Source organism: Microdochium trichocladiopsis (genome assembly GCF_020744255.1).
Source record: "Microdochium trichocladiopsis strain MPI-CAGE-CH-0230 chromosome Unknown B0I36scaffold_6, whole genome shotgun sequence".
Taxonomy (NCBI): domain Eukaryota; kingdom Fungi; phylum Ascomycota; class Sordariomycetes; order Xylariales; family Microdochiaceae; genus Microdochium; species Microdochium trichocladiopsis.
Genome location: NW_025763549.1, coordinates 2,088,612 through 2,103,723, shown reverse-complemented (window position 1 = coordinate 2,103,723; position 15,112 = coordinate 2,088,612). Strand labels below are relative to the sequence as shown.

Genomic DNA, 15,112 nt, shown 5'->3' with positions numbered 1-15,112 from the left:
TGCTCTCCATGACATGCGCCCAGGCACTTGACAATCGTCAGAAACGGCGATTAAGTCAGTTATTTGGAGGAACGTGCTCTATCTGCATTACTAAAATTATATGCGATGCCTGTGCAGGCTGCTGCCTGCTTGGCTGCCAGGATTTACCGTGGCACTGCAGTATACTGCAGTATACCTACCTACATGGTGCCACTGGCGCGAAATGCTTCCGCTTTTGGCTCTGGCCCTGCCTGCTCTTGTCGTGATTGGCCAGGCTCGGGAATTGTCCAATGAGATGGCGTGTTCAGAGGTATGCCACGGCCGCGGAGGCATTTTGCATGCGTTCTCCCTGTGGGGTTGGTAAGCAGCAGCTACGGCATAGGGGAAACCGTTGTACCTCATGACGGACGCTTCGGGGTTTAGGGCGGGTACAGCTTCCAGACTGCCTTGTCGCTCGGCATATCACCACCCGAGAAGTATCGATTTCAAGTTTCGGCCGCCATTCGACATAAACTCCGACAATAAATTTTCGGTCAACCCGAACGTCACATTCTGGATCTGAAGAAGCAAACTCTGCTTAATCTATTTTTCCGCCGCCTCCATTGACAAGACCGCGGCATGTATCCGCTCCACCAGGTTGCTGTCTTCACTGAAGTTCAACGTCTCGGCGCTCGCTGCGACATTAAGCCACTGCTGCTTCCAAAAACTCCCACCGCTGGCGACTCAGGAACGCCGTGAGCTGTGACTCGTGCTCTCCGCCCAACGTCAACCCTTATGCTCTGGCAAAGTGATCCCAAACGGAGCGACTTGACGTCCCCATGATCTAAAACAGTTCCAGACTGCAAAACAATCCAAGATCGGTTGCGAAGAGTGCAAAAGCCATTCGGTGGCGACCCAAATCTCGGAGGTCATATCGGTGCCGCTGGCAGCTGGCTCCTCAAGGGTGTCCCGCAGCAGCCATATCGGCAGGCTGAGCCACCCCGCGAGGTCAGAAGTGGTGAGGCGCGCGACAAAGGACTTGGGATTCTTCCATCTGGAGATGGCGTGACCGTCAGTGGCTACATCCGCGGATGTTGCCAATGTAAGCGTCTAGTTTCGGCGCATAAGTGTCAACTTGTGGTCAAGATCCGTCGACACTGACTATTCTTGGACGTACTATCCCATCTCTCTCGTATGCCCAAGTCCAGGTATGGGAGATCCTTCCAGCCTGTGCCATTCCGTGAAGGGGCACCTGGTGACGCTGGCGGCCCGCCTGATGCGCGTAGATGATGGATCGCACTGATCAGGCTGAGCTGGAAAGGATGATCTGGAGGGATGAACGAAGCCAGAAGGGGGAGCAGGGTCCATATAGAGGCAGTGTCGAAGGTCGGGTCCTCGTGACAATAGCGGATGTCCGCTGCGACGTGGAAGAAGGCAGACGGATAGGAGGATGTCGTTGTTGGTGTTGGTACCGAGCTGCTGTTTGTCATCGTCGAGAGGGAGCGGCCTTGGTAGGGCATGGCGAGCCGTGTCCTCCTTCTCCTTAACACAGCCGCCATCACCATTGTCTGATCATCCACACGAAAAGACAGTGCAGTCCGCAGCCTGTGTGCGCACGGCAACCCAGTAGGTTTCGATGTAGCATACCACAATCCAAGTGCAGGCGTCACTGCTGGCGGAAGCGGAAAGTTCGTCATGGCAAGCTAGCACGCGGCATCACCACCGCCACCACAGTCGTTGCGACCGCTTCCGCAGGGCCCACGAAGGGCAAGCTACCATTCATGGACAATTTGGAGGAGCTCGAAACATTACGACAGATGTATGGACGGAAAGAGACCATCATTCTCATCGATGTCCATGCGTGGCGAGAACGGATGACACAAGACTTGGACTACAGCCATTATACGTACTGTCGGGCATGCTAGGCAGACACTCGTTCGGAATAACAGAGGTCATACCCTACGATGGCTTCCGTGCAAGTTGCTCTCCAGCGCAAGTGGGGGAGTGGCTGAGCACCATACAAGACCTCATTCCAGGCACGAATGTAGATTTTCATGGTCCCCATTCATCTGAGCGAGTCGAACTGTAGCTAGGGCCCATCTCAAGAATGTTATCTATCAGCTCGCTGCTCTCAGTATTCGGAACGTCGTCCATTCCAACCACGAGTTGCAAAACAGCAATAGCCAAATATCTGAATAGTCACGAAGCATACAAACCGGGTTCGGAATGGTGGAGCCTTGATACATGTACCGGCGCACAGACAAGCAGCAATCATAAGAGGCAGAAGAGGTCAATCGAATTAAGATTTTGAATTTGATTCTTCCGGCGGAGGATGCTTCCAAGAGAAGATTTGAGCAGTTGTGGTAAAGGCAGAAGGAAATGTTCCATTCTTGACTAAGCGATTAGCAGGTCGTGGTTCAGTGTTGTCTCATCTCTGTTTGCAAGAGGTTGCAAGAAGGGCACGAGATATACCAAATGAATCACTTCCCCTCTTACTCGTGCCAGTAAATATCACGGGTCACAAGATCGCTGCTACGGTCGTCTAAACGGAGCTGCATTCGAACGGAGATATGACACATACCTCTTGGCGCTTAAGCCGTCTGACACGGGACGAAATCATATGTGTTGCGATTCAAAGGAAAACCACATGATCTCGCACTGTCTCTTGCCCAGCCCACTAGATGCCGTGCCTGAAGCGGGGACGAGCACGATTCAACTTTGTGACATTCCCTAGAGCTCCACCACAGTCTAGGAGAGACACGGTGAGGAACAACCGAGAATGAGCTATTTGGGTAACTTATATCTTGTGCTTCTGAAACTAAGTTGCGACTAGTCTCAGGTGGCGTGACAAACTCTGATCGACAAATTATGGACTCGCGGGTAATTCTTGAAACCAAGACATTTGGATGCCTAAGCTCACTCGGAGCCGACTAGCGTAGGTACGCCCGTGGTTGAGGTTTGCTAGCGATCTAAGACCCTGTCTCTCGGCATTGAAGATTGAGGAGCCCCTCATACACTGTGGACTTTCAAGACAACACCTTTGCTCATCACGTCTATCCTGCGGGAGTTGAAGGTAGTGAAGTCCACCTATTGCGTATCTGAATGGATTCTATGATTTCGAAAGGCTAGAGACAGCGAGAGAAAGTCGCAGATCTTGTACGATGCCACCCTTGTCCAGGACTTAGATGCGGTTCCGCCCACTGCCGGTTCCCAAACTCTGCCACTACAACAGGCCAAGAAACCAGCTTGTGAATGTCGCCAACATCGCGCCCTCTCGCGAAGCTGAGACACGGAAGACGAATGGACCTGGGGTCGACCGCGGGAGATTGCATCTGATTGCTTGGTCAGGAGACCGATTCACTTTCGTCAGTGCCTGCCGTGTCTCAGTCGATCATCGTTGATCGCCCTTGCCGCTCTCTTGCATGCTGCAAGCGGCGAGACCTGCATACCCGCTGCCGTCACCGCTGAAGGCTAATTCTTGCACAATGCGGGTACTGCGGCCGTTGATCGTTAGTGGGAGGGGACCCCAATAGCAACTGCCGGTAGGGACAGTGGGAGAATAAGCAGTCTTCGCTTGTGAGACCCCGTTTCACTTCCCCAAGTACAGTGTGACCCGATCCCAAATATCCGGATGCAGAACTCCTGCTTCCAGGCAGTCCTGGTCGGACCCCGCCCGTATACTGGCTACATGAGCATGTCACATGCATTTTCCGTTCGGGGAATAACCTCTTGTTCATCGTTCCTGTCATGGTGGACGGCAGCACAATCTGGGCGGTTGGCTATCGTCAGCTTGCAAAGGCATTCCGTGCTCTCAAGAGACAGTTGAAACGCTGCACGAGCAAAGCTGTTGCTACAGTCAGTGGACTGGAGATGAGACATCCAAACTTTCGAGGAGCTTCACAAATATAAATAGTTCGATATATCCCACGATATCGATTCCCTCCCTGGCTCAGTATCATTCCAACGCAGCAATCTCAGAAAACATCACCTTCAAACGAATTACCAAAGTCTCCCGAGTCCTTAAGATAGGCCAATATTCTCAAAATGGTGCACCAGTTCAGAAACGGTTCTACTCTGGCCTTCATCAACTATGGCACAGGCACCTGCCTTGACCTGACTGCAAGTAAGTCCAGCTCACTCATACAATAGCGATTCGTTGGATTGATGATTGACTCACACCTGCTTGACAGGCGATCCCAAGAGCGGCACCCCCGTCATTGGTTACAGGTACAACGGAACCAGCAATCAGCACTGGAAGCTCGTCAAGGTGGACTACGCTGGCGCCAAGGTCTTCCCCGTCTACTGGTTGATCAACCAGGCGACTGGCAGTAAGTGGAAGCTGCCCATGACAATATCGCAGTCATCCTGGCGAGAAGAAACATTCCAAATAACTGACAATCTTATCTCTCTGTGTCAACAGCCGCCCTCGACCTGCTGAATGCTTCAAAAGAGAACGGCACTCAGATCAATGGCTGGACCACTGGCGATGGCAAGCCTAACCCTACCCAGCTCTGGCGCCTCGTCACGACCAACGCAAACGGCGCTGTCGTTATGTACGTGTACAAGAAGCAGGGGCATCTCCCCACACTGCGTCGGACTCGCTCAAAATGGTGACTAACGTTGGAGATTGCGCATTACAATAGGATCCAGAATGTCGGCTCCGGCACCTTTGTCGACCTGTACCTTGGCAATGCTGCGGACCGGTAAGTCAACGGTCATCATGCCACACACAACACGTTGGCGCACCTTTGCCTGCGCTCCATACTTCCCGAACTAAGCTGACCACGTCTATCTCCACCACGAACAGCACCAAGATCACTGGCTGGGCCGGCAACATCGCCGAGGAGAACCCCCACCAGCTGTGGAGGGTCAAGGTCATCTCTCAGGATGACACCAACGACACTCGCGACGAGTCCGATGACAACTCCGCCAAGAAGAAGGGGTCTAAGTAGGCGCCGCGCGCAGACATCACCGGGTTCGTCATGATCGACGTCGGCCTTTGCTTGGCAAGGCGATTTGAACCGTGGGAAACACTGCGGTGGAGAACAAAAAGGCAGTGTCCAAGTGCTGGTCTATGTTGTGGTAGTAGGCTTGAAGAGACAATTGAAACCTGGCTTCTGCCCCCAAAATCTCGAGCTTATATAATTCGTGACAAAGGTTCTTTCAGGTACATGGGGAGCGAGCACCGCACCTTGGCAGCGGCCTTTTGCTGAGGTGGTTCCTCAGGTCATGAATATTACAGGTAAGCGGGCGATCACAATTCGACGCCAACACGACCAGTTACACGACCAGTATAGCGGCACAGACGACGTAGCGCGGCTGTTCCACACTTCAATGCGGGGTCCGATATAGTGTGCCAGCCACGATGTGTCAGCATGACCGATCTCTGGCTAATCATTAGTCACAGGCCATTGGATGGGGCTCAACCGCCAGCCTGTGAGCGCTCTTTCAACTTGGACCATCAGTGTGTCCTTGGATCAGACCAGCTGAATAAGTGCCGAGGCCAATTACACAAGTGATGATGAGAGCCCTTCCGGCCTCTGTTTAGTGGGCAAATGTGGTTGTCTGAAAAGAAGTATTATTTCCACCTAGTGACTATACGCAGTGTCGGTTGCACAATGCTGAGTGATCCGCTTTTAAGGTTCAGCGAATAACGTTCGTTTATGCCTGCCCAGGTGCCGGTGCAGAATTGGCCGGGGTCGATTGCCGGCCGCGGCATCCTTGCCGCGGCCACACACAGCGGCAACTCCCCTGGTCACTCGCGACGAGGCGGGGAAACGGAACCTGGAATGTCTCCATTGTCTGCGTCATCCTAGAAATTTCTCGCCTGCAAGCGTTTGATGCTCCTCGGCACATGATCCATATGGCCTTATTAAGCCTTTGTCAGTCTTCATAGGCGAATTACTACAAAAACATTGTTATATCGCCGCTCAATCCCACACACGTAACCAGCGTGGGTTCAGTGGTCGCCAGTCCATAACACCCGCTAGCAGCAGCAGTAGCCATGCCCGTCTTCGAAGAGACATCCCGCGCATCACGGGAGCTCAGAAACCTCCCCACGATAGCCCAGCCACTCCCTCGCCTCACGCCGCGACCGCAACCTCGGGGCCGCCACGCCCAGACGGCATCGTCAGCCCCAAGCAGCAGCAGCAATGGCACCTCCGACGACCTGGAACGCTACGAGGTGGTCGTCATCGGTGCCGGTCCGGCAGGTCTCTTCCTCACCCTCAACCTCGCCCGGCTCGGCCTGACCGACGACTCGCTGGCGTGCTTCGACGCCAAGCCCGCGGCCCTCAAGGCGGGCCAGGCAGACGGCCTGCAGCCGCGCACGCTCGAGGTCCTCCGCTCGCTCGGCCTGCACTCGGAGATCCTCGACGAAGGATGCCACATGTCTGAGGTGGCGTTCTGGAACCCCTCGCAGGCGACAGGCAAGTCGGGCATCGAGCGGACGACGTTTGTGCCCGACGTCGCCGTCCGCGCGCGGTTCCAGCACGAGGTCACGATCCACCAGGGCCGTATCGAGCGCATCCTGGAGGAGAACCTGGGGCTGTACAGCCAGCGCGGGATCGTGCGGAATACTCGCTTCGTGGGGTATACTCTGGACGATTCTGAAGGTGGTGGTGTGGACGCGGAGTTCCCAATCACCGTCACGCTCGAGCAGCGGCCCGAGGGCAGCAGCAGCAGTGACTGGGACAGCGCGGAGGTGACTACGAAGAAGGTGCGGACAAAGTATCTCGTCGGCGCGGACGGGGCACACTCCCGCGTGCGCAAGGCGATGGGCCTGCGCCTCGAGGGCGAGAGCCAGGACCATGTCTGGGGCGTGTGCGACTTCGTGGCCGACACGGACTTCCCGGACATCAGGAAACGGTCGGCGGTGCACTCGGAGGCCGGGTCGCTCATGGTCATCCCGCGCGAGCAGACGGTCACTGGGGATTACTTGACCCGGCTCTATGTCCAGATCAAGGATGAGGTCTCGCCCGAGGACAAGAGTGTCATGGCGGAGGACGAGGAGAAGGAGGCGGATGAGCTGCGGAAGAAGCGCAAGTACCAGGAGAAGCGCCAGAAGGTCACGCTGAATTATATCTTCGAGCAGGCGAACCGCGTCTTCGCGCCGTACAGCATCAAGGTTCGCGAGGATACCGAGGTCGACTGGTATGCTGCATATCAGATCGGCCAGCGCATGACAGAGGCTTTCACGAAGCAGGACAAGCAGGGTGCAGAGAGGATATTTATCGTTGGGGACGGTAAGTCTGACGCATAGTCCTGGTTAACCCGTGTCAGCTCACTGACGTATAACTGACGTCTTCTTGCACAGCTTGTCACACTCACAGTCCAAAGGCCGGTCAGGGCATGAACGTCTCCATGATGGACTCGTACAATCTCGCCTGGAAGCTCGTCCACACAATCCACGGGCTTGCGCCCGAGGGTGCCAGCGATGGCCCAGGCTCAGCTGCTGCATCTCCACACCCGGTTCTTGCGACTTTCTCGCTCGAGCGCCTGGCCGTCGCGAAGCAGCTGATTGAGTTCGACACCAAATTCTCGTCAATGTTCAGCGGCGCGATCGGCGCCTCGGACGACGACGAGGCCGTCAGCTCTCTCACGCACGACCAGTTCCTGCAGGTCTTCCGGGATGGCAACGGCTTCACTAGTGGCTGCGGCATCGAGTACCTGGAGAGCACAGTCGTCCAGCCTGTGGTCGCGAGCCAGGAGGCACCACAGGGATGCGCCCGGTCTCCGATCAATCCTGACGGCGACGTCTTGAATGGCTGTCTTCGTCCTGGAAGGCGGCTTGCTGACGCAGTCGTAAGGCGCTTTGCAGATGCAAACCCGCGACATCTGCAGGATGGTATGGCTCCCCCTCTCCCTCCGCGGTGACCTAGTACATGCGATCTCTGTAACCGAGACACTAATAACCGGTACAACCACAGACTTCCTGTCGACTGGGCGATACCGCATCCTCTTCTTCTCCTCAACCGACATTCACGACCTACAAGGGAGGACCGCGAAAGCGCTCGCGCACATAGGCGACACCATCATCCCCGCGTTCCCAAAGTCGATGATCCAGCTTACAGTCCTCCATCCGTCCAGGACGCAGCGCTTCGAGTGGACCGATGTGCCCAAGCAGATCAAGCAGCACGCAGAGATGCGGTTCCACGGTGTCGGGGTGGGCGAGGAGGATGTGTATGGCGTGTACGGTGTCGATGAGAAGCTTGGTGCGGCGGTGGTGGTCCGGCCTGATGGATATGTTGGTGCCGTGGCTGGGCTGGACGATACGCAGGCTCTGGAAGCTTATTTGAGGCGGTGCCTGCGGACGTTGTAAACGACCAGCGTCAAGTATTACGTACTACATCGGGAAAAGATTAATGAGTATCGAAATATCTGCCAGTGGCGGGGCATGTGAGGCGGCGTGTCTGAAGATCCACTAACACTGAAGGCATTGTCACTCGTGAGACATCCAAGCATATGACATTCAACCACCATGCCCTTATAACCTGCCCAGTCAAAAAACGGTAATGGATTACGTCACGGGGAAAACCCGTCCCGTGAAGGAAACATCAATCATGTCGTGCTCAAGGGACGGCTCAGGTGCTGCTGTATGCGCCTGCCAGTGACTCGGGGGTTTACATGGCGCCACAGCACAGACACTATTCTGTGCTTCTTCAAAAGTATAAAGTCGCCATACCCTCGCGTCGCGAGGCTGATCCATCCCGGTATGGTGTCCGTAACAAGTTTTCCCTTATATATGTGCTACCTGGAGGGCAATCTGGTAGTCTACATCAGAAGATCTAGTCTTTCGAACAATATTTCCAGCCCTCTACGGGCGAGTTCTGCACACGATTTTCCCTGCCAAGCACTGTCTTCCGGCATGAAGAGATCACCCGATTTCAAGCACCAGCCTCTGGGTCACCCCTCGTCGAGTATGGGAGACTCGCTCTTCGCAACACTGCCCCTGGAGCTCAGGGCCCAGATATTCGCCCATCTGCTGATCCGGCCCGTGAAGTGGGATACACTGCACCGACGCAGACCCCGACCGCGGTATCCCAGGACTGGGACCAACTCGACTAGCACAGCCTCTAACAACACTCCCGACGGCAAGACGGCCAACATCAACAGCAGCAGCAACAACAACGACAACACTGGTGCATACCGTGAGTGCCAGGCCGAACTCTTCCACCGGCACACCATCACAAGCCTCGAGTGCATCCCCCCTTGCGCATCAGACTACGCGGGCAGCGACCCACGCTTCTGGCGCCGGCGGCGCGAAGTGCAAACCGCCGCCGCCGCCGCCGCCATTACAGTCACCACCACCAGTAACGCAGGACCGGCAGCGGCAGCAGTGGCACACGACGAGCGGCCCATCACCGTTGCCCCGTGGCAGAGCACGTATGCCCCAGAGCAGCGCAACAAATCCCTCTGCAGCGAGTGCTACGAGCGCAAGTTCCGCGGTGGCGGCGGCGACGGCGGCAGCAACAATGGCTCACCAGAGGGAGCGGCCAAGTACGACACCCCGCGCAAGGCACTGCGCAGCCTACCCTGCCTGTGCGCGAGGCGGCAGCATCTGCAGGTCCTGCTCGTGTGCCGCGCCTGGTACGAGGAGGTGGGGTACGTGTTCTACACGGGCAACACGTTTGCGTTTGGGCACCCCGACGAGGTCCTGGGGTTCTTGGGGTTCTTGCGCCCCCGGTGGAAGGCGCTGGTCAGGCGCGTCAGCTTCATGGTTCTGGTGGTGAGAGATGGTGCTCTGGGGTACCATGACCCGCGGCCCGCGAGGACGGCGAGGGAGGAGATTGAGATGACGGCCGAGGTCGCGCGGTCGGAGGAGATGGAGATGGCGTGGAGTCTGCTTGCGAGGGATCTGCCGGGCTTGAGGGAGCTGGAGATTGATGCTGTGCTGCTTGCCCACGAGGAGTCTGCGAGGATGTTGCAGAGCGTAGAGTTTGTAGGGCAGGGGCTGAAGACTGTGAAGTTTGTGCAGGGGATGCCTGGGACCCTGCCGGCGCAGACGGAGTGGCACGACTGGCGGGATTATATGTATCTCTGGCCGAGGTTCGCGGGTAGGCGGGAGATTCCAAGCGAGGATGGCAGTTTCGCGGCTGAGGTGGCGAGGCTGACGATGGGAAAGATGGTCGATAACGCAACGAGTTTGGCACAACGACAGTATGACCCTGCATCCACGGATCGGCAAAACTACGTGAGGCGCTTCGAGGAAGCAAGGGATGTGAATTTACATCGCTGATACAAATAGATGCCGCCCATTACAACACGGTGGGCCAATAGGACAGTTCCAGTCTCCCACGCATCCATTGAGGACAGAGGACACTTGAGATGATAGGATCGGGAGAGAAAAAGCGGCCAGTCTGTTCTCTTCCTGAATGTCTGAACGTTCCAGTCCTGAGCGTAATTTCGGAAAGGACAGAACAGCGACCTGAGCCGACATTAGACGAGACGCACTCCAGTAAATATACGTCTCGGTGCAATCCTTCTTCCAATCTCCTCGGCAAGTTGCCGACCGCAGAAACAGCTGCCCGATATGAGGCTTTTGACTAAAGTGACATCTCGTCCATGAACCTCGCCCGAAATGACGCTTCGTCCTCGTATTCAATGGGTACATCCGTGAACCCCCCCATCTCTGCTTGCATCGCCTCTTCATACATGAACTCTTCCATCTCTGCCTGCGTCACCTGTTCGGCAAGATCGAGAATAGTTGTCTCCTCCGCTAGGACAGCGGTATCCGTTGGAGCGAGCCTCCGCGCGAACCCGATCGCCGTGCAGGCGTCTTCCCACTCCTCGCAATAGCGGTGGCAGCGAGCAAACCGGAACCAGAGTTTAGCTGTCTGCGCATTTGTTGGGCGCCACCCGCCGGTGAGGTCGCCATCATCATCGACGTCCTTGGCAGGCATGACCACCCCGGTTTCGGATATCGAACACTCGAGAGCAGATTTCTGCAGATAAGCCAATACTGCAGTCGAAATGCCATGAAGACGCCACCCGTCTCCATCTTCATAAGCGTAGTGCACAGCCTGGAGACCATGTTGCGCCAGGTTGAGATGAAGCTGGAACGACAGCTCCGCCAACTCCCGGATAAGTCTCCGCTCGGAACTGTCCTTTGGCTTGGACACGAACTTCTTTGCAAATTGTGGTGCCGAACGTGACTGAAGTATCTGACTGCAAGCGCGAGTCCAGTGCTTTGAAGCCATCCGTGTCTTGCCGGCCTTGAACAACGCATTTCCCTTATCCTTGAGCTCATGGACTACTGCGAGTGTCTCCGACATGGACCTTTGGGGCCTGTGCTTGACCGCTGCTAAGGTGGAAGCTATGACTTCCTCATCAAGCTTGCCATTGGAGCTCTCTTTCGGCCCGTCAGCCTTGATGACGAAGTTCTTCACCCCTTCATAGTTCTTTGCGAAGGGAGCGAGTAAACGCTGTAGCACGGCTTTGGTGCCAAGGAATTCCCGATCAGTCTTGCCAGCACCTGTGCTGTCAAGGGTGTGGATGGTCACCTGGTGGGTCATCTTGTTTGCGAAATCGACGAGCCCGGCATCGTCGGCGAGTGCAAGCTCAATGAGGAACTCGTCAAGTTCTCGGTGGAGAAGCAGGAAGCGAAGGGTCGTGCCGGACCAGGTGTCTGGAATGGCCTTGGTGGAGCTGATGGCATAAGTCATGGCCCGCAGGGGCTTGTATCTGTCGAGCTTGAGGTTGTCGTCCCATGAGCCCGTCCAGGTTCCGTCGCCGACAACGATGGGCAGACCGAGGTTGGCCATGAGCTCCCGGATCATTTGTGAGTGGTCAATGCTCATGTGACATTCAACCTGGACGAACAGGTTCCCTTTGATGACCACGGCGCGAGCCTCATCGTGGATCTGCCGGTTCGCGCGGAGGATGGAAGCTGATATCTGGCTCTTATCCAGCCATGTGCCTGAGCTTGGGAGGCGGTCGTCATTGTCTGGATACTGAGGTGGCGGGAAGCTGCACAGCAGGATCTCGTAGACTTGGTTGCGGATCTCGGGTGGCAGGTCTGTGAAGCGGAACACCCCCGCGTCACTACTTGATGCTGCCATGGCTGGGCCTCGCCACCAAGCTAGATTGTGTCCATCCGTGGCTGTAAGGGTGATGAGATAGTTAGCGCGACGTTGAAGTGGAATTTGCGGGGTGGGTGTGGTTGCGAGGTTGTTGAGCTTGCCCAGGTGGGTTACATCGAAAGGGATCCATCCCTGCCGGCAGGCCCCACTTCAAGTCTCTTGCTGCTTATTCGTGCATTGTGAAAATATAGTGGAGCTCGAGAATGCCGGCAGCACCACCAGCACCCCCGGCCTCATCAACGGCCCCTGCCCTGATCTCCCCACTACCTAGACCATTCATCGGTGCGTAGCGCTACGAAATCCGACATTGCTCTCCCGTCAGAAGACCCTATCTTCCTGCTTCCACAATGCATTAGCAAGTCTGAGGCTTAAATCTTGTCGCCATGAATCCAACCTGCAACTCCAGCTACCACGTAATCCCTTTACACCGTGTCAGCAGTGATGGTCTCAGTTATGTCCACACTGTGTGCTTCTACACAGACTCCGTCCCGGTGCTTAGTGCGGTCATGGGCGGTCGCTGTCGGTACCTGGCTCATCCTGGCCAGGATAAGGTGGCGCTGGTCTCAACAAGGCCGTGTTTGGCAGGATTATAAAGACGGCATCTCAATAAACACCAACGTCCCAGCTATGGGTACTTGGCGGCCAACACACGTGCGAGACAAAACATGGCGAAGCAGGCCGTTTAGTACGCCTTGAGACTCGAGGGGTCAGCACAACTGTGTACAGTGTTCGCTTCAATGGGATGCACTCTTCTTGGCCACGGGTTGCTGCGTGGCATGCAGGCTATCGAAGTCACGCTGTCTGCGATCGCCTGAGCATTGAATGGGACATCAGAAGAGACCCGTCATGCTCAAAGCCCTTGGGGTTACTAACCGTCAGGCATAGTCTTCTGGAGTACTGGGTCTCAATTATCCATCTATGCACCGTATTGAAATTGCCTGGAGATTTTCATGAATCGGCGATGTGAGACAGCCTTAGGCTGCTGCACCCAGCCAGCGGGCGCGGAGCAAAGACAACCGGTGGGGCAGGGCGTCCCTGCCTGCGGAACCCGCGCCAGTGACGTCACGATGGCATCTTGCAGACGCAAACGCACTAAACACCAAGGCTCATTTTATCTCATCAATCCTGGTGACGCTCGAGTGTCTCCTCATCTCTTCACTCCGCAGTAACACTCGTCCACAAGACGTATCCAGGGCAAACAAGACTTCGAGTGCAAGACAGTCACTGCCACACAAGCATAGCTCAATCATGTCGGACTCGCAAGCAAAGGGGAGCAGCCTCGTGGGCAACGTGGGCGCCAGAGCACAGGAAGTCGCGTAAGAACAGTCGTGGAAGCCGGGAGCAGGTGACCTCGTGGCTAACAGTGTTACAGCAAGGAGGATTACCAGAAGGCCAAGGTCCTACTCTCCAAGGCGGCCAAGAGCGGCGCTTTCCTCTACCCGCTTCGAGGCATCGTATACTTCCTCACGCACCGCTCACTATGGAAGCCATTCCTCGAGCGCCTGCTTCCAACCTTGTCCCTCGCCGCCGGCGTCACCACGTTCATGTTCTTCTTCACCTATCTGCCGCAGCTGGCAATCCTCGTCTTCGTCAACGGCCCTCTGGCAGTCTTCACCACCGTGCTCCTCATCCTCAACGAGAGCTCTACCATCGTCAACCTCATTTCGCGCAACTTCCTCCTCCAGGATGCTCTTCTCGATACTTTCGACGCTACTCTTGTTGCCAAGAACGCGACCGACATTGTACAGGAGGGCCGCGAGCTCAAGTCCGGCAGCGACCCCATGGCACGGCTGGGCAAGATTATTCGCAGCCCGTTCGCCAAGTTCTCGCCAAAGGCAATCATCCGCTACGTCATGTACCTTCCCTTGAACTTCATCCCAGGTATGCGTAATGCCAGTGATACTATGCTTAATGCTCTTGTTTGCTGATCACGTCACAGTCGTCGGCACCGTCGCCTTCATTCTCATTCAAGGTATGTAATCTGCCTCGCTCGACCTGGACCCCAGCTGACAATGTCAAAGGACGCAACCGTGGAAAAGGAGTCCATGGTCGTTACTTCCAGCTCAAGCGCTGGTCTGCGGCCGAGCAGAGAGACTGGCTCACGGAGCACACCGCCCCCTACACCTCGTAAGCTATTGCTCCATTTTCCATCGTCGCGCCATTATACGCGAGGACGAGCCGTGTATTTGTTTTCCCGTCTGACAACGCGCAACATTCAGTTTCGGCACAGTCGCAACGTTACTCGAGATGATCCCGATTGCCTCGATGTTCTTCATGTTCACAAACACAGGTACGCCCCACTCGAACCGTTCCCGGTTCCTTTCACGAGTCACACCAAACGTTCCGATACTAACAGCTGTCATCCGAAGTTGGTGCCGCATTGTGGGCCGCTGATATTGAGCAGCGGAACACAAAGATGACCGAAGGCACCGCCCCTGGACTGCGCAACGCTGCCAAGAAGGCCGAGTAGTCGCAGCAAGCTCCTCAACATCGGATTCTGACCATAAATCCGCGCTGCCTGCGCCACTTTGCATCTCTCTGTCTCTCCCCAAGCGAAAGGGCGTTGAAGTGAGGTAGCCAGATGGTTGAGACTGTTGCGCCCGCCAAAATTGCCAGATAATCAGGTCTCCCGGTGGAGATCCTGGTTTACAATCTCGGTACACGAAAGGATGCATTTGGCTCACTGGGGTTTCTTGAACACGAAATGTATCCCCGGTGTGCAGAACTGTGGTCCTGTTAGAAGCAAGACACCAGCATGGGAAAAGAAGGCACACTTGTCCTACCTTGCAGCCGTTTGTACGCATATTTCGGCAACTTCCGTGGGTACCAGTAATAAAATGTAACACCAAACCCCTGAGCATTTCACAACCCCCTTTGTGTGACCCGTTCGTGCTTTGACTGAGCTTGTCGATGAGGATAATAAATTGCACGTGGCAATGTAGATGTGTTCAAGACTGCTTCGCATCAGGCCCATAAAGTAGATGTCAGACAGTGTACATTCTGCCACAAGAAGTTTCAGCAGGCAAATCAATCCCATCATAGAACAAATCGGAAATGCTGTCCCCGTGGCCCGA

At 55.7% G+C, this 15,112-nt stretch overlaps 7 protein-coding genes across 7 annotated transcripts; 4 read left to right on the top strand and 3 right to left on the bottom strand.

Annotated features, from left to right (window-relative positions):
* Positions 1-1,030: 1,030 nt before the first annotated feature.
* Positions 1,031-1,478, bottom strand: B0I36DRAFT_363999 (uncharacterized protein; the record flags this gene model as incomplete). The annotated part of the gene is made up of 2 exons (XM_046158888.1): positions 1,031-1,068; positions 1,136-1,478. The coding sequence occupies 2 exons, from the start codon at positions 1,476-1,478 to the stop codon at positions 1,031-1,033; spliced, it is 381 nt and encodes a 126-aa protein (XP_046011748.1).
* Positions 1,479-2,010: 532 nt separating this feature from the next.
* On the bottom strand, positions 2,011-2,578 carry B0I36DRAFT_350335 (uncharacterized protein; the record flags this gene model as incomplete). The annotated part of the gene is made up of 4 exons (XM_046156881.1): positions 2,011-2,149; positions 2,209-2,352; positions 2,455-2,510; positions 2,540-2,578. The coding sequence occupies 4 exons, from the start codon at positions 2,576-2,578 to the stop codon at positions 2,011-2,013; spliced, it is 378 nt and encodes a 125-aa protein (XP_046011747.1).
* A 1,424-nt stretch (positions 2,579-4,002) lies between these two features.
* B0I36DRAFT_432238 (ricin B lectin domain-containing protein) lies at positions 4,003-5,029 on the top strand (the record flags this gene model as incomplete). Its single annotated transcript, XM_046162611.1, has 5 exons — positions 4,003-4,081; positions 4,149-4,286; positions 4,379-4,511; positions 4,602-4,661; positions 4,766-5,029. 5 exons carry the CDS (start codon positions 4,003-4,005, stop codon positions 4,908-4,910), a joined length of 555 nt encoding a protein of 184 aa, XP_046011746.1. The 3' UTR covers positions 4,911-5,029.
* Positions 5,030-5,775: 746 nt separating this feature from the next.
* On the top strand, positions 5,776-8,415 carry B0I36DRAFT_432237 (FAD binding domain-containing protein). Its single transcript, XM_046162610.1, has 3 exons — positions 5,776-7,202; positions 7,274-7,804; positions 7,887-8,415. The coding sequence occupies exons 1-3, from the start codon at positions 5,963-5,965 to the stop codon at positions 8,276-8,278; spliced, it is 2,163 nt and encodes a 720-aa protein (XP_046011745.1). The 5' UTR covers positions 5,776-5,962; the 3' UTR covers positions 8,279-8,415.
* Positions 8,416-8,824: 409 nt separating this feature from the next.
* On the top strand, positions 8,825-10,195 carry B0I36DRAFT_363996 (uncharacterized protein; the record flags this gene model as incomplete). The annotated part of the gene is made up of 1 exon (XM_046158887.1): positions 8,825-10,195. The coding sequence occupies one exon, from the start codon at positions 8,825-8,827 to the stop codon at positions 10,193-10,195; it is 1,371 nt and encodes a 456-aa protein (XP_046011744.1).
* A 441-nt stretch (positions 10,196-10,636) lies between these two features.
* Positions 10,637-12,017, bottom strand: B0I36DRAFT_350331 (uncharacterized protein; the record flags this gene model as incomplete). Its single annotated transcript, XM_046156880.1, has 2 exons — positions 10,637-10,640; positions 10,717-12,017. 2 exons carry the CDS (start codon positions 12,015-12,017, stop codon positions 10,637-10,639), a joined length of 1,305 nt encoding a protein of 434 aa, XP_046011743.1.
* Positions 12,018-13,167: 1,150 nt separating this feature from the next.
* B0I36DRAFT_325812 (uncharacterized protein) lies at positions 13,168-14,943 on the top strand. Its single transcript, XM_046154274.1, has 6 exons — positions 13,168-13,354; positions 13,411-13,919; positions 13,978-14,010; positions 14,060-14,165; positions 14,258-14,328; positions 14,408-14,943. Exons 1-6 carry the CDS (start codon positions 13,287-13,289, stop codon positions 14,506-14,508), a joined length of 888 nt encoding a protein of 295 aa, XP_046011742.1. The 5' UTR covers positions 13,168-13,286; the 3' UTR covers positions 14,509-14,943.
* Positions 14,944-15,112: the final 169 nt, after the last annotated feature.

Coding starts and splice junctions, on each gene's coding strand:
- B0I36DRAFT_325812 (XM_046154274.1), top strand. CDS start 13,287: ATGTCGGACTCGCAAGCAAAGGGGAGCAGCCTCGTGGGCAACGTGGGC. Junction 13,920..13,977: donor TCCCTTGAACTTCATCCCAG/GTATGCGTAATG, acceptor ATCACGTCACAG/TCGTCGGCACCGTCGCCTTC. Junction 14,011..14,059: donor CGCCTTCATTCTCATTCAAG/GTATGTAATCTG, acceptor ACAATGTCAAAG/GACGCAACCGTGGAAAAGGA.
- B0I36DRAFT_432237 (XM_046162610.1), top strand. CDS start 5,963: ATGCCCGTCTTCGAAGAGACATCCCGCGCATCACGGGAGCTCAGAAAC. Junction 7,203..7,273: donor GATATTTATCGTTGGGGACG/GTAAGTCTGACG, acceptor CTTCTTGCACAG/CTTGTCACACTCACAGTCCA. Junction 7,805..7,886: donor CCCGCGACATCTGCAGGATG/GTATGGCTCCCC, acceptor GTACAACCACAG/ACTTCCTGTCGACTGGGCGA.